Source organism: Crinia signifera, chromosome 2 (genome assembly GCF_055691185.1).
Source record: "Crinia signifera chromosome 2, ASM5569118v1, whole genome shotgun sequence".
In the NCBI taxonomy this organism is placed as follows: Eukaryota; Metazoa; Chordata; class Amphibia; order Anura; family Myobatrachidae; genus Crinia; species Crinia signifera.
Genome location: NC_139218.1, coordinates 82,133,765 through 82,160,632, shown reverse-complemented (window position 1 = coordinate 82,160,632; position 26,868 = coordinate 82,133,765). Strand labels below are relative to the sequence as shown.

Sequence of the window (26,868 nt, the reverse complement as noted above, 5' to 3'; positions counted from 1 at the left end):
ATGTGCTGCCATGTAATCAGGTCGGAATTGCCCCCATAGTGACCAAAGTTGCAGCTGTACTGAGCCACATGCGCTGGGTAGTCCTGTAAACATCGCCCCAACTCTATAAATATTGGAACAGCATACACCTCTGAATCAGGCCGCTGATGGGTTGTGCTCTTAGGAATACCATACACAGCTTTTTTTTTACGTGAAATGGAAATATATGTCACAACCGTACATAGAAAGACCAACTCTAAAATTAATTAAATCACAACACTCTGAAGACTAAAAGAACTGACTTTTCCAGCGGTTCCCATATAACTGCATATAAATGTCATTTTCTGAAGGCAATTATTGTCATGGCAGCAGAAACATCACCACATGTCCTATCAATCCTTGTAATATTTAGATCTGAATGACACCATAGAAACACAGAGGAAGAAATGTAATGATGTGGGATTTAATGCGACTTTGCCACAGGGTTTAAAACTGAATTTGTTTTTATAGGCGGAAACAGACTGGTTTACTTAAAAAAAAATAAAAAAGAGAGAGAAAGAAATCACTATTTTAAATCCTGCATTGTAATCTCAGAAGAAGTGTCACTTTCATTACCCGGACCCTATTACATTCCCCATGAATGTTGCAGGCAGACCCATCTTCCAACTTCAATTAATGATGGTTAAGACATCACCTTGGTCGGGACTAAAAATGCGGTGAAAAACCCCGTTATCGGGTTTTTACTGCATTTCGGGATGCTCTAAACATTCCCCACTGGGTTACCGCGATGGGGGGCATGGCCAGAAAAATCTGTTGATGCCCCAAAGAAGCCTATGGGCTTCTATCGCGACCCACCGCCACCCCGCACCCCCCCCCCCCCCCATACCTGTGTCTGGGCAGCACAGTGCTGTGCTGACCGGACCTGCACTGTGATCCTCTTCCAGGTACAGGGAGGAGGAGAGCCCAGCGCAGCAGAGGCAGCAGCGCCGGGTAAGGGAGGGAGTGCAGCAGAAGCAGCTGCAGCGCCAGGTAAGGGAGGGAGGGGGAGCCGCCGGGACCTGCTGGGACTTGCTGACTCTCACCGCAAAGGACAGCTCTTAACGCAAGAGCTGTCCTTTGCCATAATTATCACATATGTTAGAGCAGTGGTCGCCAACCCGTCGCTCGCGAGCTACCAGTAGCTCGTCTGAGCAAAACGGGTGGCTCGACCACTGTTGCCCGCCTGCACCTCCCATCTGGCCGGCCATGTGTCTGACACCTGCTCCTGCTTGTCTGTGGCTTGAGACGGGCGGGAGGGCAGGGTCACCATTTCACAAGCTGGGACTCATCAGCAACTGGTGCGCAGAGGGTCCCTGCAGTATATGTGATATCAGCGGCGGGGTCCCTGCGGCAGATGGGAACTAGTTCCCATCCGCCGCAGGGACCCTGCTACTCGCTTCACATATGCCACAGGGACTTCCTGCCTGCCGGCTGCTGCTGAGTCCCAGCTTCTGAAACGGTCACCCTGCCCTCCCGCCAGCCTCACAGTATTTCTGCAGCCAGTGGCCTCCTTGCTCCTTTTGGTGAGTTGTGGGAGCGGCAGCGCAGTTCGGGCAGGGACATTCTCTTAGCGCACAGTCACAGCGGGGCACGGCAGGCAGGCACCGCCGCACTCACCAGTGAACTTGGCTGCGCTGTCCCCTGTCATAGCCGCAGCGTGTTCTCATCAGCAAAAACTCCTCAGGCTTCAGCCACATACTGGCTGCCAGTGCCCACTGTCACAGCCGCAGCATGTCCGCCCACTACTAGGATCAGCAGTGGGATTAGTACAGCACAGATATTGGATCCTGCAACCCAACGTGGGTCACTAGTGTGCAGTGCCTGAACTCTGGCTGCACTGCACTTCAGGACAAACATCCCCCCACTGCACTAGTGTGCAGTGCCTGAACTCTGGCTGCACTGCACTTCAGGACAAACATTCCCCCATCTGTGCTGCCCCCTCTTCTTCCTGGCTGCTGCCTGGACCTCACAGACACTCTGTACCCACATACAACAGTGCTGCTTGGGAAACATAGTTCCTGCTGCCATAAGCACAGTGCCCACCACAGCAGCCTGGCAACCTTTCACCCACTTCTGCCACCACACATGCATGTTGAGAGGAGCAAGTAGACAGCCCTGGTACACAAAGCACTCTCACTACAGTGGTGTGGTTACCATTTCCTGGCAGGAGCCCTATTGCCTGGCATGCACAGGAGGGTCAAATGGGTAACTACTGTACCTAGAGCAAATGGGGTGGATAGTTACAGGAGCATGGTGGGTGAGAAGGGTAATATAAGAGGGGTGGGGGCTTGGACTATTGGGGTAATGGAGGTAACAGTGATAAAAAATATGAGCGTTTTCTGCCATAGCAGGTGCTGAGGTTGTGGGAGGAAGCATTAATAATGGAAGTCTGGGGGGGGAATAATACAGCTTGCATGCTACTTACAGTATGTGGATATGTACTGGGCATTATGGTGTGTGGCATGTGGTGTGTAATGGGCATTACGGTGTGCGGCATAGTATCAGAGGCATTGGTCAAATTTTAGTAGCTCTCCAGGAGTTTTATTTTGTCTTTTTTTGTCGTGAGTAGCTCTCGCTCAATTAAGGTTGGAGACCACTGTGTTAGAGCATACACGATAATTATGCAGATGAAGGGGGCGGAGCTGGGCTGCGGATGTTAGAACATCCCGCCCTTTATCACTTCACCAAGCTAATAAATCTGCCCCTTATTTTCTTGCACATACATAGTGCCAGTTACATATCATGTCCCCAGTAGTGCTGTTACAGATGTCCCTGGCAGTGCCAGGTACATATCATGTCCTCAGTAGTGTTGTAACAGATGTCCTCAGTAGTACCAGTTACATATCATGTCCTCAGTAGTGCTATAACAGATGTTCTCAGTAGTGCTGTTACAGATGTCCTCACTAGTGCTGTTACAGATGTCCCCGGCAGTGCCAGGTACATATCATGTCCTCAGTAGTGCTGTTACAGATGTCCTCAGTAGTACCAGTAACATATCATGTCCTCAGTAGTGCTGTTACAGATGTCCTCAGTTGTGCTGTTACAGATGTCCCCAGTAGTGCCAGTTACATATCATGTCCTCAGTAGAGCCCAGTAGTGCTTTTAGCAAAAAAAAAAGACTCGGGTATGTATGGTTTGGGGAATAATTTGGATTACGGATATTTGAATGAGGGATACTCAATTTGTATCAACCTGTTTATTATTCTTTCAGTTACATCATAACATTTGAGCAATACATATTTTAGGAATGATAGTATCCTCATTTAATTCAAGAGAAAATTAGAAAAAAATATTCTGCAAATAATACTAGAAGTCATTATATCACATCTAGAGCTTTCACATGACATCAAGTGCGTGCTGTCAGCAGGGACAGATTGGTAATCACTTCACCAGGAGATTTCGGAGAAGGCTGGTGGCCCCAACACCGCTATTGCAACTATTATCACAGCTTATAAAAAAAACAAAGCTGGGACTTCGCTCTCTCCGTTAAATCCTTCCTTCTCACTGTACAGTATTTCGGATGTAGGAAACAGCAATGGCTGGCGAGCACAGGTGTAAATATATAATTTGGGCCCCCTCCTCCACCCCAACCGTTCACAGTTAGCAACACAGCAGTAGATGACAGGGAGAGGCAGAGGGTGACAGGGAGAGGCAGGGGGAGGCAGAGTGTGATAGGGAACAGTGGGTGACAGGAAGAGGGTAATAGGGGCAGCAGTGGGCCCCTTATTCCTCAGAGTACCTGCTGCACCAATAGTAGTTCTGACTCTGGGAGGTAGAACAATATAGGGAATTGCTGTGCTTTCTTGTTAAAGGTTCTCCTCCTGGCAACAGCCACCTTTATGTAAGCCTGGTAATGTCGATTAGCCACCTGGTCCTCTTCTTCCCTCCCACCTCCTTCCATTCCCCTTCCCAAGGAGAGGGCACTCTACGTTGCCCAACTTGCACTCCATCACTTACAGGAGGCTATGATGTCTATCACCCACAGCTTTCTTCATAGTCATTTAGTTTTTTTGCTATACTATTAATATGTTAGGGACAGGGTCAGGTTGGGGGGGCACCAAAATAGGGTTTTCATATTATGTAGCTGTTTTTCATTGAGCATGAGGCTACTAAAGTAGTGAAAGGGGGGGTATTAATATATTTTACAGGCTAGTAATACTATGTGGGTTTTCTGAATTAAATGTGGGGACTAATAAAGTTTTTACTGTTAGAGAGCCAAATAATTACGTTACTGCTATTAATTTCATGCAAAGGCTGGTAAAGCTGTTAGCGTGAAAATATTTGTAATCCATTAAGATGTTAGTGATGTTAGTGATGTTAGTTGATTCAAAAATCAAACCTAAATATGTACCTGATTGGTTTAACACAATTAATATTTATCTGGTTGGCCTGATATTTATCCTGTAGTCTCGCTAACATGAAGTAGGCTGATGACAATGCCATTGTTCTAACAAGGATTCCTCACAGTCACAATCTTTCCTGAGGTCAAGCTTAATGTCAGGACTGGTTCAAGTATGAAAAAGGCCAGTTATTGCACATGAATGCTGTTTATTTGATGGTGGGACTGGCTGGTGGCAAGTGGATTATTTTTTTTTTTTTCTAAGTTGTTTTTATTGCAAAGAGTGAAATATAATAATAAGACATGTCGTTAAACAATATTGGGTACTTGTGTATTTTGGCGGCGCCCGTCGTGGGCATCGTGTGCCTTAACTTTAAAGCACAGGACGCGACGCGATGGACGCGATTTCTCCATAGGCTTCAATGTTAAAATATTTTTAACATTGAACCCGATGGAGAAATCGGGTCCATCGCGTCGCGTCCTGTGCCTTAAAGTTAAGGCACACGACGCGACCGACGCGACCGACACGATTTCTCCATAGGCTTCAATGTTAAAATATTTTTAACATTGAAATACTGTCGGTCGCGTCGGACTTGTGCCATTATAATGGCACAAGATCAAATGTAGTTGATAAAGTCCATCTAACATAGAAAACAATGGGAAATGGGCCAATATGGCCCATTTCTCATTGTATATGGTCCCGTCATGTCCAAATAAAAATGCCCCCCATTGTTAGCGGCACCCCAGTATTGACGCCAACCCGAAGCGTGGCGAGCGTAGCGAGCCCGCGAGGGGCGGCGGTACGCGTCCTACGACCTTTTCATACCCCTACTATCCACGTCGGCGTGGAGTTGAGAATAGAATAGTGTGACGAGCGCAGCGAGCCACCGAGCCCGAAGCGTGGCGAGCGCAGCGAGCCCCGCGAGGGGACGCGGATACCTTCACAGGTAAACGCGTCCCTTCGCGGGCTTCACAGGTGTCCGCGTCGCCATGGACACCTGTGAAGCCCGCGAGGGGACGCGTATAGCTGTGAAGGTATCCGCGTCCGCTCGCCACGCTTCGGGCTCGGTGGCTCGCTGCGCTCGCCACACTATTCTATTCTCAACTCCACGCCGACGTGGATAGTAGGGGTATGAAAAGGTCGGAGGACGCGCACCGCCACCCCTCGCGGGCTCGCTGCGCTCGCCACGCTTCGGGTTGACGTCAATACTGGGGTGCCGCTCACAATGGGGGGTCAGTTATATTTGGACATGACGGGGACATATACAATGAAAAATGGGCCATATTGGCCCATTTCCCATTTTATTACATGTAAAATGGACTTTATCAAGTCCATCTTATCTTGTGCCATTATAATGGCACAAGACCGACGCGACCGACACGATTTCAATGTTAAAATATTTTAACATTGAAGCCTATGGAGAAATCGGGTCCATCGCGTCGGTCGCGTCGTGTGCCATGTTAATGCACACGACGCGACGCGATGGACGCGATGGACCCGATTTTTCACACACGATGGACGCGATCCTCATCGTGGGCGCCGCCAAAATACACAAGTACCCAATATTGTAGTTTGCAAATATTTTCAATTTTCACCTCCTTTACATTTCGTGTCGATATATGACTACGTATTCAAAGAACATACAATGAACATTTTGTATGAGAACGATCTTCAATCTTTGAATATAGAAGATATTAATTCGTCAGTTATACAATAAATTGGCCAATTCTTGTATATGTTATTTTTGTATATGCAATTATCAATAAACAATTTAACCATTGAAATCATAGGGTTTCTTTCACCTTTTATGGGGATAAGAGTAGTCAATATATACACCATTTACACATACCATGCAACGAAGACAGACAAATAAAAATTGGCAGGTCCTGCAAAAGTATTCTGTTCTCCTACCAGTGAGTTGTGCGGAAGCACTTATGTATTTGTTCTTTAGTTTCGGTTGGTAATGTGTCTATGTAACTTTCCCATATTTCAAAAAAATCCTTTTGTTTGAGTCTCCTTGTGGAGAGTTGTTTCAGTCCATTCAAGTTTAAATATTTGAAAATTTTTTCCCCAAACATGGAAATTGAAGGAGGTGAGGCAGATATCCATTGCTGCAATATACATTTCCTCGCAACTGAAGATGTGGATTTCATTTTTAAATGTGTATGTGCTACTTAACTAATATCAACGGGTGATTGAGGAAGGAATAGTATTGACTCGGTATACCCAGATGTGAAGAGTACTTACACCTTTGCCAAACACTGGCCCACAATTTCAGGATCTAGCACATTGGACACTGAGCTCAGAACACCATAAGTAGGAAATCAAAGTTACAAGAACAAGTAGAAGGGTTTAGCTGTGTTTGCCAACAATACAGATTCTTACTGGAGAGGCCTGATTTTGGGGTACTCTGGTTACTCGGTCAGGAATTTGCATATACTGCAGGGAATGTCAGCAGATACAGTAGGTTCAGGGTCACACTTCTTTGTTTGTAATGGGGGAACTGAGTACATCTAGCCCTGGTGAGAAAATTGCAGGGAAACAGATAGTCAAGCCCTTGTATACAGTACATGACCAATCTGCCATGAAACAATGGTTTATGAATGGCTCATACTACTGTACTTCAGAGAGAGAGTGTCAGGGGGAGAAAAAGAAAGAGGAGGGTTTCAGGGAGAGAGGGGGTTCATGGAGAGAGGGTAGGGAGAGAGGGAGAGCAAGAGAGAGAGAGAGTGAGAAAGGGGGATAATGGAAAAGAGAGGGGGAGGAAGGGATAGAGAGAGGGTGTCAAAGAGAGAGAAGAGAGCAAGAAAAGAGGGTGCTAGAGAGCGAGAGAAAGCAATACACGCAGAGACACAGTGGTGCACAATGAGACATAATTAACGTCTACACTATTGGTCTACTCTGCAATGTTTCTAATATCCTGCCTCTTAAAGACGGGAGGCAAAGAGAGTCAGGGACTGGGACACTCATCATGTAGAGAACACCACATTTTGCATATGAAGATCTTGTTCTAGAGTATTATAGATTTTGCAACTTGATCTTTTGGCTTCTCTATTGACACAACAAATGGCCAGTATGATATTTATATGAAGCTCCCTTTACATCTTTGATATCAATATAAATATTATTAGTATGCACTGTATGTATATATATATATATATATATATATATATATATATTACAAATTTCAAGCTGCAAGTGGTATGTTACTTATATGAGTAAGGGCACATAGTAGTTAAGGCAGGGCTGTAACTAACAGTGCGCAAAGTGTACCTTGCACATAGCGCATGTCATCTGGGGGCGGGACAAAGTCTATTTTGCATCGGCTGTCGCCATCTCTGTCTGTGAACCTCTGCCTCCGAGCCTGGGGAGCTCATTGACTCTCTCTGTCCCCTCCCCCACATTGACTTCAGCACTGAGCGCAGACGGAAGCACTTTGGTTTATATATTCCCCCATGCAGCCAATTAATCTCTCTGTTCCGCACCCTCCCCCCCCCCCCAACATTGAGCTGGGGAGCTGACGTTACCTTTCTACCCTACCACGCAATCCCTCCTGTCCCCCCCCCCCCCCCCCAGGGGAAGGGTAGAATGTGGGTGGGGCAAAGGTTTTGTGCTCCCCATTTAATTATGCTTAACCTGACCTTAGCAAAACAGGAGATAGTTTTTTTGTGCAGCGATCCGGCGGAGTGTTGGCATGGTATACACACTTGCAGATGCCAGGTGAGTGAGCGACAGCTAGGGAGGGGGGGGGGGGGGGGCATACTGCAGCCACAGCATGGCACTCCTTAACGAGGTCCTCCCGCTTCTGTACATGTTCAGACGAGGTAGGGAGGAGTTAACTATATTGAGTGTACACACAAAGTAAAAGATATCGCTCAGAAGGGCCCCGCTGAGCAATATCTTTTACTTTCTTGTCTAGTGTGTATGAGACTTGACAGTTCAGTGGAAGAAAATCAGATTTTTATTTGTATTCTATATATTTATAATTTTATTTAGATTATAAGTAAATCCATGAATACACTTCTTGTATTCCTTATATGTCTCTGTATGGCTATTATGTATATTTGTTTCATTCCTGTAACTCACTATATAATATGTTGGTGCTATAAAAAAAATAGTGCAGTAAACTACATAAGGGGCTTGACCGGCTGCAGTGTGTCTAAGGGGCTCTAGCTGGCACAATTTATACATGTGTCACTATTGTGTGGGTCAATGTGAATAACGAACAATACTCTGTGGTGTAATGTGAATAATGGACACTACTGTGTGGTGTAATATGAATTGGACCCTAGATTTTGTGCACACGCCAACAGCACACACTGTCACTATTTTCAGTATGGGGAGGGGGGCACCAATAAAATTTCTGGCACATGTCTAGTTACGGCACAGAGTTAAGGCTAAGCAATCTTTGCCTGTGGATTGTTTTCACATAACTCAGTATGCAAAACTGTTCATGTTGCTGAGTTTTTGACAACAAGTGGTAATAGGTCATTTAAACAGCAATTAGAGTAAAACTATCCATTAGATGTCGCATGAAATGACAGCGGAATGATGCTAATTGGAATTCTGCAATGTCTACAGGCATTATATAGATGCAATTGGATTGTAACGTCACCTTTGTGCTGTGACCATAAAATTCTACATTCCCTGCTTTCAGCTGACACACAATCAATTTACACTACCCCCTGTAAATAAAATGTCATTATTCAGACCTATGCTATCATAAATCATGCAGCGCCTGTTTGGATTTACCATGCAGTGTCTCATGCACATTACCTAAGAATTATATTCATTCTAGAGACTAACCATGTGGCAATAAATACACTGCAATTTCAGTCCATTTTACCAGGCACAATATACTGTATTAGTAATTTCAATATGATATAAACAGTTTGCAATACATATATTATGAATATAATACATGAGGACATATGCAATGAAGCCCTTTTCTTCTTAAAAGTGGAGCACAATAAAAGTGCATAGCAGGGGCCTCTGAAAGGAGCATATCTGTGCCCTCCCCATTGGTACAAAGGGACACATAAGCTCCCAATAAGATGTCATGGCAATGCCTTCAACAAAGCACTCCTAACTGATGTCACCAAGCCACCATATGTGTCCATACAGCCCTAAAATTGGGGTGCGGATAATGTTTTGGTGGGTCTGTTCTTTCAAATGATTTTGCTGTAGGATACAGTAATACAGTATTCTACCCGTGCAGAAGAGGCTGCCTTTTCTGTGACTGCAATGTATTCCTGTTTCCCCCCCAAAATTTTGAATTTCACTCCACCCTATTTTGCTGTAGCAAAATCATACTTACCAAGTATGATTTGCTGGACACTTTAGGGACAGTGGCAAGCAAGCCTCGCCTCCACTGTGGCAAAATGATGCTATTTGTGTGATAATCTCCCATCCTGCCGGCTTCATTAGGAAGCAGATGGGATGCAGGAAACTTACCTATTCTTCCAGGGTGCTGGGAGTCACCAGTCCATAGTGTGATGGTTCAAGGTAAAGACTTCCAGGGGCAAATGCATATACGTAGCACATACCCACCACCTCATATGGTTGAAATGCATTAGGTTAAATGGATCAAAAGGTTGACAGGGTCATCTGGTTGACAAGATGAAAATAAACTATCATAGGTTGTCCCCCATTGAGGTACACTCTGGTAACATCTCTGACCGCACAGGAAATCTTTACTGTAAATAGCTAGCAGAGCTTTGTACAAACAAAAAAATGTGGCAAGCTGATGAGACCAGATGTACAAGTGACTGGCGATCGGAAGACTGACCATGGCATCCCCATAGTCACAATGCTGTCACAACCCCTTCTCCGGTATTCTACGTTCTCTCCATCTCATGCCCTCCGCTCATAAGAGCACCCATCATCATTATCATTATCTGCCCCGGCCACATTGTTGGTGCAGGAGAGTCGTTTTTCGGCAACGCACAGCTCAGAGTACTGTAGGACTGAACTTGGCACACCCACAGCCTGTAGACGGCTCTAATAGTCACATCATGACTTTGTATGAAGTATGACATCATTTGCAGAGCCGCCATAGATTGGTAAAATGTTACCAATTTCTAATGCTTAGTATGATTAAGTACAGTTTTGATACTGCTACTAAATATGATATATGTGTCATCAAATAAAGTCTAGTTACTTACAGTACATACAGTACATGTAAAATGCAATAAAATAATACGTTTTCCCAAAATGTTATTTAAAAAAAAAAAAATGTTATTCAAAAAAAAAAAAAAATGTTATTCAATCCATAATATTACTATAAACAATCACATAACTTGGACACTAAAGGAACCTTAGCACTACAGCAGGGTACATTGATTTATGTCACGGGGGCTGTAAAACATGACTAAACCCGCATTAACCTTTTGAGTACCATGGGAATTTGTCAAAATAGGTGTGAAAATTGCAAGCAAACCTTCTTTATTAACCCCATGAGTGCCAACATTGCTGTGAGGGATCCTCAAAATATCCATTAAAAATGTCAGCGCTGCTCACAGCGCCCGTTCTTTTTTTGGGTGCAATATTTAACTAGACTTCAATTAATGGACTTTATTAACTAGACTTCAATTTAATGGCTGTATTCGTATTTGTTTATACTAAAAGAACAGTCGCTGTGAGCGGTGCTGGCATTTTTAGCGGATATTTTGGGGACCTCTCACAGCAACATTGGCACCCAAGGGTTAATGTACCTGCATGTGTGCCATGTTACAGGCTGTGTTTGAAAAAAGTCAGTTAGCAGGTGATTGGCTGGGCGTTTATCTCTCTTTTTCACCCTTGCATTTATCTCTTGTTAAGGCTTAAAACATCTGCCCCATTATTACTTACCCTGCATTATGACAATACAGCTGTAGTGTAACAAATTCTAATTAAACAAAATGTGTATGAATGTACTTTCTTATATTGCAACATCCAATTTAACATGATATTTATCTATTAATATTAACCCTTTAAGTGCCAACATTGCTGTGAGCGATCCTCAAAACATCCGCTAAAAATTCCAGCGTCGATCACAGCGACTGTTCTTTTAGTAGAAATAAATACAAATACAGCCAAGTCAATGAACTGAAATTTAGTTATAATATTTCACCCAAAAAAAGAACAGCTATGAGCGATGCTGACATTTTTTACAGATATTTTAAGGATCTCTCACAGCGACGTTGGTACTTAAAAGATTTAATAAAACGGTTTGCTTGGCTATTTTCATACCTATTTTGACAAATTCCCTTTGCACTCAAAGGGTTAAAACAGCTATTTGGAAGTCTAATATATGTAGTGACTGCACCATGTTCATAATATTGAGCCACCTAGTCCCATAATACAAAATACTTGTGGCCCTACTGTTTCTGGATCCCGTCCTCATTTATTACATTCAGCACAGAACATTTTCCTGCAGAAACAACCTGAGTGATTGTGATTGGCTGGATGGGTAAAGTCCTATCTTTTTTTGCTGGGACAAGGCCTTATCTAGGGTTCCAACAGCCCTAGACTAATACACTGGTAGCTTGTCCCAACCAAAGTTTCAGTTTGTAATCTGCACGATAGTATTTGAATAAACCATTTGTTATCTCAGTACTGGCTTTCTTTTCTTTCAAGTACGTATTTTCTACTTCATATATATTGCAAATTTGCATATAACCAATTAGAGAACATGGCATATACTTCAATGCAATGTATATATGTTCTATAGAATAACAAAAAAACTGACATATCTATACAAAATATGTTTGAAAAATGAATAATTGATGTTTAAAAGAGAACAAAAATGAACAATACAATATACCTCCAATATATTCACTACATGCACCCAATGTACTACAATAATGCTTCATCCTGACTGTAATTAATGGTTTCAGTGTCATAAACCTATTACAGTTGAAGAACTAGAATAGAGCTCTAGATCATACATAATTTTTTTTATAACAGCAACATATATACATAAAAGAGAAAAATAAACTCGGAATATTTTGTCCAGCCATTGAAAACGTAAAGCAAAAAAAAAAACTAGATGGCAACAATTACCTCTTCCAGAACCCCGGATCACGGTTTCATTTGAGAGCAAAGCATTTCCATTAGATATGGTCTTGTTAGGTCTGTCTGGTGGTTTACTGCTAAGGTCTTTTTTAATGTCTTTCTTTAGTTCCTAAAGAAAAACAAACAGAAATAATGCATTAATTCACAAGTACTTAGATAATTTAGATTCATAAACCGAACATCAAACAAAGGTCATTGTGCTCTTCCTGCAGAGTCTGTCTGTACAAGTGTCAAATTAAAGGTACAAATGTCGACATTAATTTTTCATGATTTTTTTTTTTTTAAACTGACTTGTTTGTACTTTATCATCCCAGTGAACAAAGATGGAGAATATAAGAGTTTGCTGAGCACAATGAAGCACCGTGACCAAAGCATGCTGAGCCCAATGAGCCCTTTCGTGAGGACGTGGTACACTAATACGGTGTCTATGTCGATATCTGTTGACGCTCACCAATTTCTACATTTATCTCTCCTGACTCTGCTGTTTCTCACCCGAACTCTTGAAGCAGCCCTTAATGAAGTGGCTCCAGCTACCCATTAGATGCCAGCCATGGCACACCAAAATAACACTACAAATAACTACAAAATCAGTTACGTAAAGTAGAACGCCAATGGCGTATATCTCAGAACCTGAGTGATTTCCTCACATATAAGACTATCTACCACTCCTACTGCAATGCTTTGGACACTGCCAAACAAACATACTCAAATCTATCTATCAAACCCAGAGGTGTCACCAGTGGTTATGGACTGAGTCTCTGAATGCCTCTCTACCATCCTATCTTGGATGTCTTCTCACCACCTCAAACTCAATATTTCCAAAACAGAATTAATTATATTCCCACCAGCCAAGAACAGCTACCATCCAGATATCTCCATAACTGTTGACAACTTGACAATCTACCCTACCCCACAAGCTTGTTGCCTAGGTGTCATCCTCTACTCTACTGTCCTTTGTTCCCCACATTCAATCTGTCTCCAAATCATGTTACATGCATCTAAAAAAACATATCCAAAATACGTCCCTATGTTACACAAGACACTACTATATTTCTTACCCATGCTCTCATTATGGGCCTTATTAAAGTTCACTCTTTCTGACAAAATCCTTCTTAGATGGACAAAACCAGGTGCACTGCAGGGGAGCAGATGTAAAATGTGCAGAAAGAATTAGATTTGGGTGAGTTATTTTGTTTCTGTGCAGGGTAAATACTGACTGCTTTATTTTTACACTGCAATATAGATCTCACTTTGAAGTAAAACCCCACCCAAACCTAATTCTCTCTGCACAATTAACATCTGCCCCACCTGCAGTGCACATGGTTTTGTCCATCTAAGAAGGATTTTGTCAGAAAGAGTGAACTAGAATAAGGTCCTATATTCCACATTGACTATTGCAACAGTCTCCTAACTGGTCTTCCTAAGAACAGACTCTCGTTACTGCATTTGATTTTAAATGCTGCAGCTGGGCTGATCTTCCTAGCAAGACGCTCATTGTCTGCTGATTCGCTAGGCCAGTCCATCCATTTGTTGCCTGCATTTTACTGTACTCAATACTTCTACTCGCATATAAAGCTATTAACCATAATACACCAGCATATATCGCTTTACTTAACTCAAAATATCTCCCATTTTGACCACTTCACCGGTCCCTGGGCTGTGGCAGTACCTGACTGGCTATTGGATCCCAGTACTTTTTTATTTTTTAAACTGCTCTCCCTCCCCCAAATTTATCAAACACTACCTTGTGATTTTTGGTAGAGGCTGAAAACATGTTATTTTGACGGTACCCACACCCTATTTCCCACAAAAAAAAAACACATTTTACAATATTGTGATCGATTCAATTTGGACCAATATCTAATAAGGAAGTCAAGGTAGCCAAAGAAAGGAAAGGGCATCTGTCAGTTAGTTATTATTTCCAGGCAGGTCTATTGCTTTTAGAATTATGTTCTTTTCTATGGTCTACTGCGGAATGTCCAAAGCTTACATGCATTTGAACATTATAAGACTTTCCCCATTTTGTTTATATACTGTAGGACAATTGTGTCATTTTGTCCAGAAGAAGTAATAGAGCTGTGTGTCTGCAGAGGTTAAAGAGATTGAAAAGTTATTTTCCCAGATCTCAGTTCTAAAGTATTTATGTATATGAAGGTTATTTTCTTCCACTTACCATTCTCCTGGCTTTTGTTCTGTGTCAGGAGAATCTTCCTATACCAAATCAGTCACATCTGATGTTACTGTTAAAATCAGAGGAGGGTCTAACACGGACCTGTCAGTTGGAATGGCAGTGAATCCCAACTGAATATCTCCTGCATGACAGGGGAAGCTTGACTAGCAGTGACAGCTTCACACCACTTAAAGATTATGAGATATTTTTGCCAACCACTGGCCTCACTGGTCATAGATGCACCACTTTATTACAGTGACAAGGCTATTATATTTCAGATCAATGTCATGTCTCTACATTTGTTTAAGCAATATTTAAAATAAACAATATTTACAGCATGTCAATCTTATTCCTTTGCCTTCACCAGTCACACATTATATTATTCACAATTTCATCCGCCATGAGCCCTGCACATGGCCCTAGCCAGTAGCCGTCCCACTGCCACACCCCATAGATAAGCAATCTCTTATGGATCCGACAGTTGGAATTACGACTGTCATTAGACACAAGCATTAAAAGGGATGGAAGGAAGTCACAATACTGATGCTAGAATCCCAACTAGCAACAGGAGACCGGCGCTGAAATGCTGACATCACTGAGGATGCCAGCTGTATGCGGGAAGCATTCACAGTAGGCTGGGGGTTAGGCACTAGGGTCCTCCTTACTGGTGGTAAGGCTGCAGGGAGGTGGGGGGAAGGTTCAGCTGCGTGGAGGGAGGGTTAGGCACTTAGAAGGGGGAGTTAGGGTTAGGCTATGGGTGGGAGGGCTAAGTTTAGAAAGCGGGGTACAAGGTTTAGGGTTGGGCACTACCAGAGGTTAGGCTGCGGGATAGGGGGGGTTGGGGTTAGGATGTAAGAAGGAAGGGTTAGAGGATGGCAGGCAGAAGGTAAGTATGCCTTCTCGAGGATGTCAGCACTGATATTCTGACCATCTTCGTCCCCACTGGTCATCCGTATGTATTTTGGGAGCATAGACTGTAAGTTCCACTGGGATAGGGGCTGAATGACCAAATGTTATCTGTAAAGCGCTGCAGAATATGTACAGTAGGTGCTCCACAATAATTGGTAATAACAAGTACTACTTTGTCTGTTTCCATTTGTAAAGCACTGCACGATATGCTGCCACTATATAAATAAGTTTAAATACGAAGAGTACAGCCTTCGCCTTTAGAAGTCCCCAAACAGTAACAGAAATTGGTTATGCCAGTGGTGGATATAACACCATAGTCCATATACATCTGTATGAATCTTTCCAAATTGTCAAATAATTGAGACTGGAAAAACGTTTACATTTTATTATGCAGAATTTACCCTATTCTCTGAACCATTGCTGGCCATCGATGGCAACCAAACTCCTATTTTTTTTTTTTTAGTATCACTTTAAGTATATAGCTCTGGCTTTCTATCACTTATATTTATTAACAGTTTAATGTTTTCACTGGTGTGCTGCTATATGCTTTCTAACTTATACCCCACACCTAGATATACAGCAAGAGGGACCCCCATTATACAGAGAAGCCTTGATGACGGCTTAGTGGCTTAATCATACATTTGCGCAACTATCTGGTTACTGATGTCATTCAGTATGATGGCTAAAAACAATGGGTGAAATGTAATAGGGTGAGAGAATAAGAAAGTGAGAGATTTGGTAAGAAATCTACAGTTTTCTTAAAGCGGCAATCATTTACAGTGCACAACCAGTTTGATTTTGCAGTGTAAATGATTGCTGCTTTAAGAAAACTGGAGATTTTTCCCCAAATCTCTCACTTTCTGATTCGCTCACCCTATTACATGTCACCCATATAATTTTTCTCTTCTGCATTTTTAAATTGTCCGATTGGCAAAATATGGGAATGCCATTTAGACTAAAAAGTCCTTAACTTACATATAAAAGAGAATTTTTACTGTATTTTTGGTGAATATTGAAAAATAGTGATTTTTCCATGAAATAAAAATCATTAAAATCTGCAGGGGTCATTGATACTCAGGAACAGCTGTCAAATATACACATGTGGCTTCTGTACAGTGTCACAAAGTAGGCGGTCATTGTTGTCCTGAGCATGACTGGGTTTTTTTTTTTCATTCAAGTAAGATGATATAATAAGATGTCTCTCTCCTTAAGCAAAAACACATTGACAGTACTATTCATTACAGCAAAAGAAATGAACATGCCAAGTAAAATCACTGCACAATATACATCTAAATGTATATGGCTCACCCTGAATGTAATTACTTTGTCTTCCAGCTTTTAGTACCACTTTCACTCTAGTTCAAATATTCCAGGAAGTGACTGTATCCCTTCAGAATATCAATCAGTGAGATGGAAGAATCGTGTACATACTGTAGTAATCACTTTGCTACATGCCAACCTCTCTACATCACCAACAAAATCCTTTCCAATGACTTTGATATGTCACATACAACTCACCTTTTGCTATACAGGTTGAGTATCCCTTATCCAAAATGCTTGGGACCAGAAGAATCTTGGATAACGGATTAATCTGTATTTTGAAATATTTTTATATTTGAATAGATATCTTGAGGTATCTTGCATTTATGTTGTATAAGCACATCAATCACATGAAATCCACACAAATATATTTTATTTGCGCATGAAACAAGGTTTTAAAACATGAACAAAAATATTGTGTACAATCTCAGATGCTGAATTTGAATGCCAAGCAATCAAGCCCTTGCACATATTTAGTGCCAGTTAGATGTTATTTCCCCAGTAGTGCCAGTCGGTTTTTAACAAAAAATAACAAATAAAAGTACATTTTGGGGACTATGGTTTTCGGAATAATGTGGATAATGGATATTTGGATAAGGGATACTCAACCTGTATAACCTTCTGTCTCAATACATGCACTTCTTCTACTTGTGACACAATTTATTAATGTTCCTTAAGTATAAGGAAAGGGTCAGGAAAATGCTTTAAGTTGGTGGTCCGGGACCAACTAAAATTATTTATGGTGAATGTAATGGGAAAAAACAGTGCTTGTGGCTTCTAATTGTAAAATATGTAGACAAACAGAAGCAAGTAATGATCTTCATCACACAAATGAACCTAAGAGTGACATATAAACACAATTTACTTAATTTAATAGGAATCTTTTGGCCCAGGGGTACGATGAAAACAATTCTGATACTCTTGTTTGGGAACCACAGGTTTAGCCAAGCTTAGGACACATTCAGTATCAGAATATCCCATTCTGAATGGATTGATGGAGAGAGTAATGACTTTCCAGTATTACTCTGTGTTGGAGCTCCCCCAGAGGGAGACTTTGGAATGAGAAGTACCTTGCTCGTTGTTTATATAATACTGAACAGTTCATTTCTCGCTAATAGCAACTTTGCGAATAGTAAATGTGTCACTGACCTGCTTATTTATTTTATCCTATTTAAATATTCTTCTTTATGGTTTAAGTAAAGATACTTTTAGCTAAAAAAATTGGTTATTTTGTTGCAAAAAAACTATGTTTATGTATTTCAAGTTCATTACACATCATTCAGATTGCCAATAGAATAAAAACATATTTAAACTTGCATCTGAAGCTGTAATGCGAGCATTTGTGGCACTGCAAGTCCCAGAATAAACCTACATCCCATTACTGGTCATGTATGGTGGCAAAACTACTAGCATTAGCATGCACATGTACAACCAGGGGCACTGAGAGGAGCGAGGGAATGGGTACTCCTAGGCCTCCTTGAGGGGCCTGATAGGAACCGGGTATAGGTCATAGGGTCGACAGTAATTAGGTCGACCAGTCAAAAAGTCGACACGTGAAAATGGTAGACATTCATTAGGTTGACCTGGTCAAAAGGTCGACACAAGCAATAGGTCAACATGAAAAAGGTTGAGTTTTAAATTTTTGGGGTGTCTATGTCAACATGGACATTGTATAAGTGTACTGCTTCGCTCGCCATGCTTCGGGCACGGTGCTTTGCTGCGCTTGGCACACTATTATAATTTCCCTCTATGTCCACATGGAGTATAAAAAACTCCTTTAAAAATAAAACAGGAAAAACTCACATTGGGACAAATGTAAAACTCACAACTGGTACAGATTTAATTAAACGTAAGCTGCCATCAGCAGCTTACACTGCGCATCTATCTACCAGTGACGGTTGGCAAATTCTGTCCCAGAGGCCTCCATTCCTTTAACCCAGGGGTGTCAAACTCAAATTCATCGTGGGCTGCATCAGCAGTTTGGTCACCCTCAAAGGGCCGCTGTATAATAATAATGCAATGACACCACAGGCTGCTCCCGCTGTATAATAATAATAATGCAATGACACCACAGGCTGCTCCCGCTGTATAATAATAATGCAATGACAGCACAGGCTGCTCCCGCTGTATAATATAACAATAGTAATGCCATGACACAAATTATTATACAGGGGGAGCAGCCTGTGGTGTCATTGCATTATTATTATACAGAGGGAGCAGCCTGTGGTGTCATGGCATTACTTTTATATTATACAGGGGGAGCAGCCTGTGGTGTCATGGCATTATTATTATACAGGGGGAGCAGCCTGTGGTGTCATGGCATAATGCCATGACACCACAGGCTGCTCCCCCTGTACAATAATAATGACACCACAGGCTGCTCCCCCTGATAATATAAAAGTAATGCCATGACACCACCACCAGATATATTGTTTTTTTATGTAACTTACTGTATTTTATCCATCAGGCTCCTTTACTGCTGCTGCTGCTGCTCCAGTAATTTCAATTCCACTCTCTGCGCTGTCCTGCTGCGGCCCCACGACTCGGCCTGCCTTCCTTCCTCTCTGCAGACGCGTGGGTGGGAGGCGTCATCGTCATGACGTCCCCACCCAGCGTCTGCCACTGCCTCGATAAGAGGGAACAGTCTACCGAGCCCTCCTCCACGTAGCTGTGGAGGCCGGCGGCCATGTTCCTGTGGCCGCAGACATCTTAAAAGACCACAGGAACATGGCCGCCGGCAGTGCAAAAAAAACCTCTCAAAAAAGATCTAAAAAAAGAGAATAAAAGGAGAAGGCTGGCGGCGGCTGCGCGGGCCACATGACGAGGTCTGTCGGGCCGGATTTGGCCCGCGGGCCTTGTGTTTGACACCCGTGCTTTAACCAAAGCTATACACACCCACACTTGTAGAAAAGCCACATATTCCCAGCCCTACTTGCCTACTCTGTTGCAACTACCCAGGAAACTCGTTATTTAGGGGAAGATCTTATGTTCTCCCTCCTGTTCCCTACCTAGTACTCATTGTGTCAACACAACATTATGTTATGGAGTGTTAGTGGGTGGGGCCATGCGTTCCACCTTAACAACCCATCCACAAATTGATGGTAGTAACGTACAAGTCCTAGATCTACATTGTTGCTGTTTTGTGTACTAATCACAATGCTCCAAACAGCACTTGATGCACCATATCTACAGGTACAATACAGAATGTGTAAACATTATTGAACAAACTCTCTTATATCCTTTATGTGAAGGAATCTACGCACAACAAAAGATTTCAGTTTAGCATTGAACCTTGGGATTAACGTGGAAGCACTCTGCAGTGTCAGGAATTTGAGCCGTTTTATCAATCTGGTTTCCGTACTTGGGAATAATTATTATGATCATTTATGCAGCATCAACATATTACACCGCTCTTTATAGAGAATGCTTAATTGGTCACATTGGTCACATTCCCAGTACCACACACACACTAGAGGGATATAATCCAATCACATTGTTGACAGACACATGCCAACATTTTCCAATGAAACATCAGATCACTCTGCTGGAATTGAAGGTCAATTTGGTGCAAAAACTAGTATTTATCATAGTAATATGTCTGCTCCACATAGGGGTCGATTTTGGTTCACTTGGAGTCACTCGAAATCGGCCCCTGCCCCAATGGTTGGGGGTTTGCGCCTGTACATTTCTGTGCAGATTGCGAATGGCCATGGCAATTTATTTTAGAGACTGGACAGTTGCAGACATCCTTATAAGAGGCGTCACTATAGACAGGATTATACATTACAGGAGCCTCATCTAACACCTGTTGTGGTAAACATTGAGTAGAAAATACAGTATCTCCACAGGGCACAGCACTTGTCAGGTCCCCACTGCCCTGAAATCGTCAGGAGATGGCAGCGAACAAGCCGAGACCATGCCGAGCGGCACCCGGCCCACTCTGTTGCTGGAAAGATTTGTGTGAGTTCTGTCTCTCCCTCTCCCATCCACCTAGTAGTAGTAGTTTGTTTATTTATAAGGCACCACAAAGTGTCCGCAGCACCGTACATAGTACACCTACAGATGGGGCAGGTCCCATCTTGGTCGCCAGGCCGCCATGGCGGAGGTTCTGGCGCTCCGATATTCTTCTTGTGCCGGCGTCCGCCAAGGGGCGTGGGTGCACGCCATGCAATACAATCCGCCACCACTGGGTGGCTAATGCTCCATCAAGTCGGCGTGGTATACTGCAATGTGCCAATGGAAACCTGCCATTCGCCGTACGGAGTGCGCTTACAGTATGAGACACTTGTGCGCGATGAGACGCTCATAGGAAATGAGACGCTCATGCCAATGAGTCGCTCGTGAACATCGGAGCGCGCAAAAGGGCTGTGTAGTGTCATGATCCTATACAAGCATTTACCTTCACGTTCACGTAGCCGATGCTGAATATTTTGAACTGTTGGTACTGTGCATAATGTGTATGCAGCTGAAGTCAATCGCCTCCTCCCTTTCCAGGGGTGGAGGGGGTCGACTTGACCTGAAATACAGTACAGTACATTACATAACATTACAGCGCTAATTCATTAAAGGACCGTATCAGACGCTGCCGGGTTTCGACACTGGGGCTGCGGATGCCACAGATTATATCAGCACTCTACAGACCATACACATCACTGTGTTGCGTAGTGTAGTGGGTAGCTGCGCGGGTCTTCATGCCGTGTTCGATTACGGTGTCAATTTTTTCTTTTTTTCTTTTATTCGAATATTTTGTAGAGTGATATTTCTTAAAACTAGACCATGAATTGTAACATTTTAACAAAACTAGACAAATAAAACAGTTAATGTTTTACAGGTCTCCTCACAGAATCATACTGTAAGTGAAGTAATTAGCTCCACCTGTGGATCATTTATAATGTGTCAGTCAGTAACGAGTACACCTGTGCCCCAGCTACTGTAGGTGTTCATGAAGTGTTGGTACTGTAGAGTAAGAGGACTTGATTTGGCTACAGTACAGTACCATTGCACTATTGTCTCTTCCAGGGAGTAGATGTGTATGCAGCTGAAGTCAACCGCCTCCTCCCCTCCCCCCAGGGGTGGAGGGGGGGTTGAACTGACCTGAAATACATTACAGGACATTACACTACAACATCTCCTGCAGCGCTAATCCACGAAGGGGCGGGCTGTCTCAGACGCTGGTTTCGCCAAGGGGCGGGTCGTCTCAGACGCTGCCGGGACTCGGGTTTCGCCACTGGGGCTGCGGATGCCACCGATTATATCAGCACTCTACAGACCATACACAACACTGTGTTGCATAGTGTAGTGGGTAGCTGCGCGGGTCTTCATGCTGGAGACCCGTGTTCGATTATGGTGTCAATTTTTTTTCTTTTATTCGAATATTTTGGAAAGTGATATTTTAATAAAACTTAAGACAGTACAGTACATAAAATAACTTGTTTCCATAACAATTTGTTGCTTCCATTTCTACTGTCTATTACCACGGAAGGTTTGCCAGCCAGGAGAGGAGACTATGGCCTTTATACTGGTTCACTCGCGAAGGCAAATTCCTTCTTAAATGGACAAAACCATGTGCACTGCAGGGGGGGGGGATGTAACATGTGACAAGAGAGTTACATTTGGGTGGGGTTTTACTTCAAAGTGAGATCTATATTGCAGTTTAAAAATAAAGCAGTCAGTATTTTCCCTGCACAGAAACAAAATAACTCACCCAAATCTAATTCTCTCTGCACCTGTTACATCTGCCCCACCTGCAGTGCACATGGTTTTGGCCATTTAAGAAGGAATTTGCCTTCGCGAGTGAACCAGTATAAGAGGCTATTACCCAGAAATCCAGAGGGGTGGCTGCTGCATGCTGGGCGTTCCCATGGGTGCGACTATCCGTCAACACCCCATGCCCTCCACCCGCATTGGAGGTGAGAATTGCATGTGCGCAGCCGCAAAACATTGGTCCTTCGTGCCAACGCGCGGAGGACTGAATCAAACAGAATAAGATCAATAGACGGCAAGCTCCACTGGGGCAGGGACTGATGTGAAATATTCTCTGTAAAGCTCAGAAAATGATGACAATTTCAGATATTTACATAGTTTTGGAATGTCTGCATACCATAATGAGATAACTTGGGGATGGGAACCAAATCTAAACGCAGAATGCATTTATGTTTCAAATAGAGTACACCTTGAACATTACTAACCCTCTTTCATATTGCCTAATACCCCTTTTCCACAAGCAACCTGGGTCGGACCCGGTAATTTGTACCCGGTTCGAACCCGGGTGGGACATGGGTAGGAGACACATTTCCACTACAGTGCTACCCGGTAAATTGCCTGATCATCCCCTTTTACACTTAACCCGGGTAAGGCCTTTTTTCCCTATAGATAAACATAAGAAAAAGCCTTTTTAAAGGGCTTTACCATGGGAGGTCACAAAATAGGGCCACCATTACACCAAAAGGGCCACCATTAAAAATATTACCATATTAGAAGAAGAGACCACACTCATTTCTTTTAAAATAACTTTTTTTTTTTTTTACTGGCAAATATTACCACACTCATTTCTTTTTAAATAACATTTTAAATATTTTACTGTAAAATATTAAATATTTGGAACTTTTAAAAGTTTCTTCACACAATACAAGAAAAGACATGCCAAAAAAGGGTAACAAACAGAGTCCTGGGTGCTTCTTTCTGGTGTTATGCTGCCTTGCCTTAACCAGTGGTTCCCAACCCTGGTCCTCAAGTACCCCCAACAGTGCATGTTTTGCAGGTCTCCACACAGAATCACAAGTGCTATAATTAGCTCCACCTGTGGATCTTTTCAAATGTGCCTGAATAATGAGTGCACCTGCCGGGTGACCTGGAAAACGTGCACTCTTGGGGGTACTTGAGGACCAGGGTTGGGAATCAATGGTCTAAACCTGAGGGCTATTCCTTCTTCGCCCCAATAGAAGCAATGCAAATAGGTATTTTGGTAAGGAATCTGATGTAGCGCCTTATTCCTTACCAAAAAACCTATTGACAAGAAAAGACATGCCAAAAAAGGGTAACAAACAGAGTCAGGTAAAATGTTTGCCGTACACCTGAGCCTTTGGCATACATAACAATGAAAAAAGTGCACGTAAACATGTTAAAACACAAGTGCCCATAAGAATTTTTAAAAGTGCAAGATGTAGGCTTTAACCAAACTGTGCCCACAAGGCGACTGAATGCTATAAATGTATTCAACATTGTTATTGCAATAATGCAATAAAGAACTTCGAAGAAAAAAAAAACAAGTATTTCTTAGGACAAATTACGATATACCGTAAATTCAGGGGAGTCTAGGTTTGGCAGCAGCGTGTTGTCAAGGCTAGTGGTGTTTGCCTCACTATACTCTGGGTTTAGTGGGGCACTGGTAGCAGTGCTGGAGGCATAGCTAGTGGAAGTGTTGGGTGCGTGGCTAGCACCAGTGGTGGGGTGGTAGCTAATTGCTGTGCTGGGGGCGTGGCTACTGGGGCCTCTATATGGTAGAGGCTCTCGGTGTGGCTGTTGCTCACACGAAGTGCTAGGGGCGGAGGGAGTTGGCCCTCTACTGTATTGGCCATATGCATACTCATGGTGTGCTGGGTATGCTGGGGCCTGTGAAGCATGTGGCGGATACATTGGATAATGAGGAGGTGGCATATACCCACGATTAAGTATCCGTTCCAAGAAGGACAATTGTCTGTCCTGCATGTCCTTTAATTGATCCAAGAAAGAGTGCTGCATCTGTCTTTCATTTTCTAAAAACTTCTCCATACGAGCATCCTCATTGGCCTGCATGTCGGAGTCCATTTCACGCAGTTGATCTATAACTACTGAAGAGAAAGCTCTCGCTGCTTGATCGGAACGGTTTGCTATTTTCTTCTTTGGAGGCACCTTGTAAACTGCAAGTGGGACAAACAAAAATACACTATAAACATTAAATAGCAGAGGTGTTTGCAGCCCTGTGCTTGCGGCCCTATCCCACCTGCACACTTGCGGCACTCTGCAACATATACCGTTGATTACTGGGATAAATGTTTTTTTTACTTACTATTTGAACGCAGTTTTGGTGTTTGATGTTCAGTCGCTTGCTCCGTTGCTGTTTTGGACCCCTCCTCCACCATGGACTGTGCGGTGTCAGACAAAGCAGACCTATCAAGTAGACTGCACTCTTCATCGCCATCTTCCGAAATCAGGAGCGGAGAAGTTGGGCAGCACGGTGACATTGCCATGGTGGACTGTGTGTCAGGTGGCTCCTGGCTACTCTCCATTGGTGGCTCCTGGCTACTCTCCATCTGGCTGGCCAACGAGGATGACAGTGCCACAGGATTAATCAGAGCTGTGTTGCCAAATGCCCTGCAGCATAGATCGTAATGGACCCACTCGACACGTGCGGCACCGCTTTTTTTCCTGTTCTGGTCACAGACCTTGGTGAACTGCCTCTTTAGTGCTTTCAATTTGTTAAGCACTTGCTGGTGAGAGCGGTGTACCCCCCTAGACTCCAGCATCTGGGCAATATTTCTGTACAAGATTGCGTCTTTTACGGTACCAGTCACCTGGCGCTTGATTTCCTCCTCTGCCCTAATGAGCAGCAGCTCCTTCACTTCAGCATCAGACCAATTGCTGGCAGCCATAATGAAGTTGTGCAGCGGGATGATTAGCAGTGTCCGCTGGGGCAGCCTGTGGTGCTGGCGGCAGAGAGGAAGGTGGCTGCTGGAGCAGCCTCTGATACAGCAGTGGAAAGTCAGCAGGACAGACATGCAGCACATGTGCACACAACGCTGTCCTCCGTGCTATGTGCGCAGTCTGCGGGGCTCTGAGTGATGACATCACTCACCAGCGCCCCAGCAGCACCAATCAGTGAAGATTTTTACATGCTCAGTCAAATAACCCGGTTAGGGAGCGTTTCCTTTACCCTTGAAGCCGGGTGCGAACCGGGTGCTACCCTGATCATGACCTGGGTAGGATTGCCGGGGAATCCAAACCGGGTTATTTGAAAGGGAGCATTTCCACTAGCAGCAAAACCCGGGTAGAAGCGCGTCCCCACGGAGATTACCGGGTTATTTCTTCTAGTGGAAAAGGGGTATAAATAACCTGGGTAATTGCCGGGTTGCTGACATGTTGACCTGGGTCGAGGTGTGGTGTGAAAGCACCATATCTGATAACCCAGGTCAAACAACACAGCAAATCGACCCGGATTATAAGAAGGGCGACCCGGGTTAAGGGCAAGATGAAAACCGATACTGCATTGAAGGGTATCGCCTTTGGGTGGCGATACCCTATAGAAGCCTATGAGCTTCTCTTCGCCGCCCGCCGCCTCCGACGCAAACCCGCCGCCTCACCGACCCCCCCTCTGGCTTACCTTCCTGAAGGGTCCTCCTGGACCCTGGAAGGTAAGCCCCTCATCCCCCTAGTGAAGCAGCCGGACATCCTTCCGGCTGCAGGGGGAGGAGGAGGCGCCGGGGACAGCCTGCTTAGCTGTCCCCAGCGTGAGGGGAGAGCCAGGTGACAGGGAGCCCCCCGCGATACCTGTACTCTGGTGTGCGGGGGGTCTCCGTCACCGCATCGCGATGCCAGCCGCATATGATAGTACATATGCGCTGGCATCGCGGTGGACAGCCGGCGAAGGGCGGCGATGTATTTTAATACATCCCGCCCTTAATGTGAAAGTGCCGGACTCGCATCCCACCTGGGATCGAGATCCTAGGTCCGACCCAGCATATGTGAAAGGGGTAATAGCCTGAGGTCCGACCCGGTGATGTGAAAGGGGTAATAGGCTGAGGGTAATTTATATAATATTTAATTATTTTGTTCATTAAGCAAACTGTGTTTACATTCAACCATCAGAAAGCAATGCTGTCACTTTCTCAGTAGCGCCCCAAACATTTAGTATTTCAGAATATTTCTGATATCGGATATTGGGGCTCTTGGTTGAAGGTGTCTAGTCAGTGGCGATAGTCAACGGGGTCTACAGCGACAGACACGGGAGTAAGACGCAAGCGGCAGATCATCGACAGTCACCACATCTACATGAGTTTTTCAAGGGGCACTGTGCATATA

The 26,868-nt window shown here is 43.7% G+C and overlaps 1 protein-coding gene across 2 annotated transcripts in view; it reads right to left on the bottom strand.

Moving 5' to 3' along the window:
- SH3KBP1 (SH3 domain containing kinase binding protein 1) overlaps window positions 1-26,868 on the bottom strand; it is a 345,673-nt gene that overhangs the window by 201,399 nt on the left and 117,406 nt on the right. For both annotated transcript variants that reach the window (XM_083172486.1, XM_083172487.1), the window contains one exon: window positions 12,402-12,522. In XM_083172486.1, the coding sequence (XP_083028612.1) occupies window positions 12,402-12,522 (121 nt within the window). The remainder of the gene's footprint in view (window positions 1-12,401; window positions 12,523-26,868) is intronic.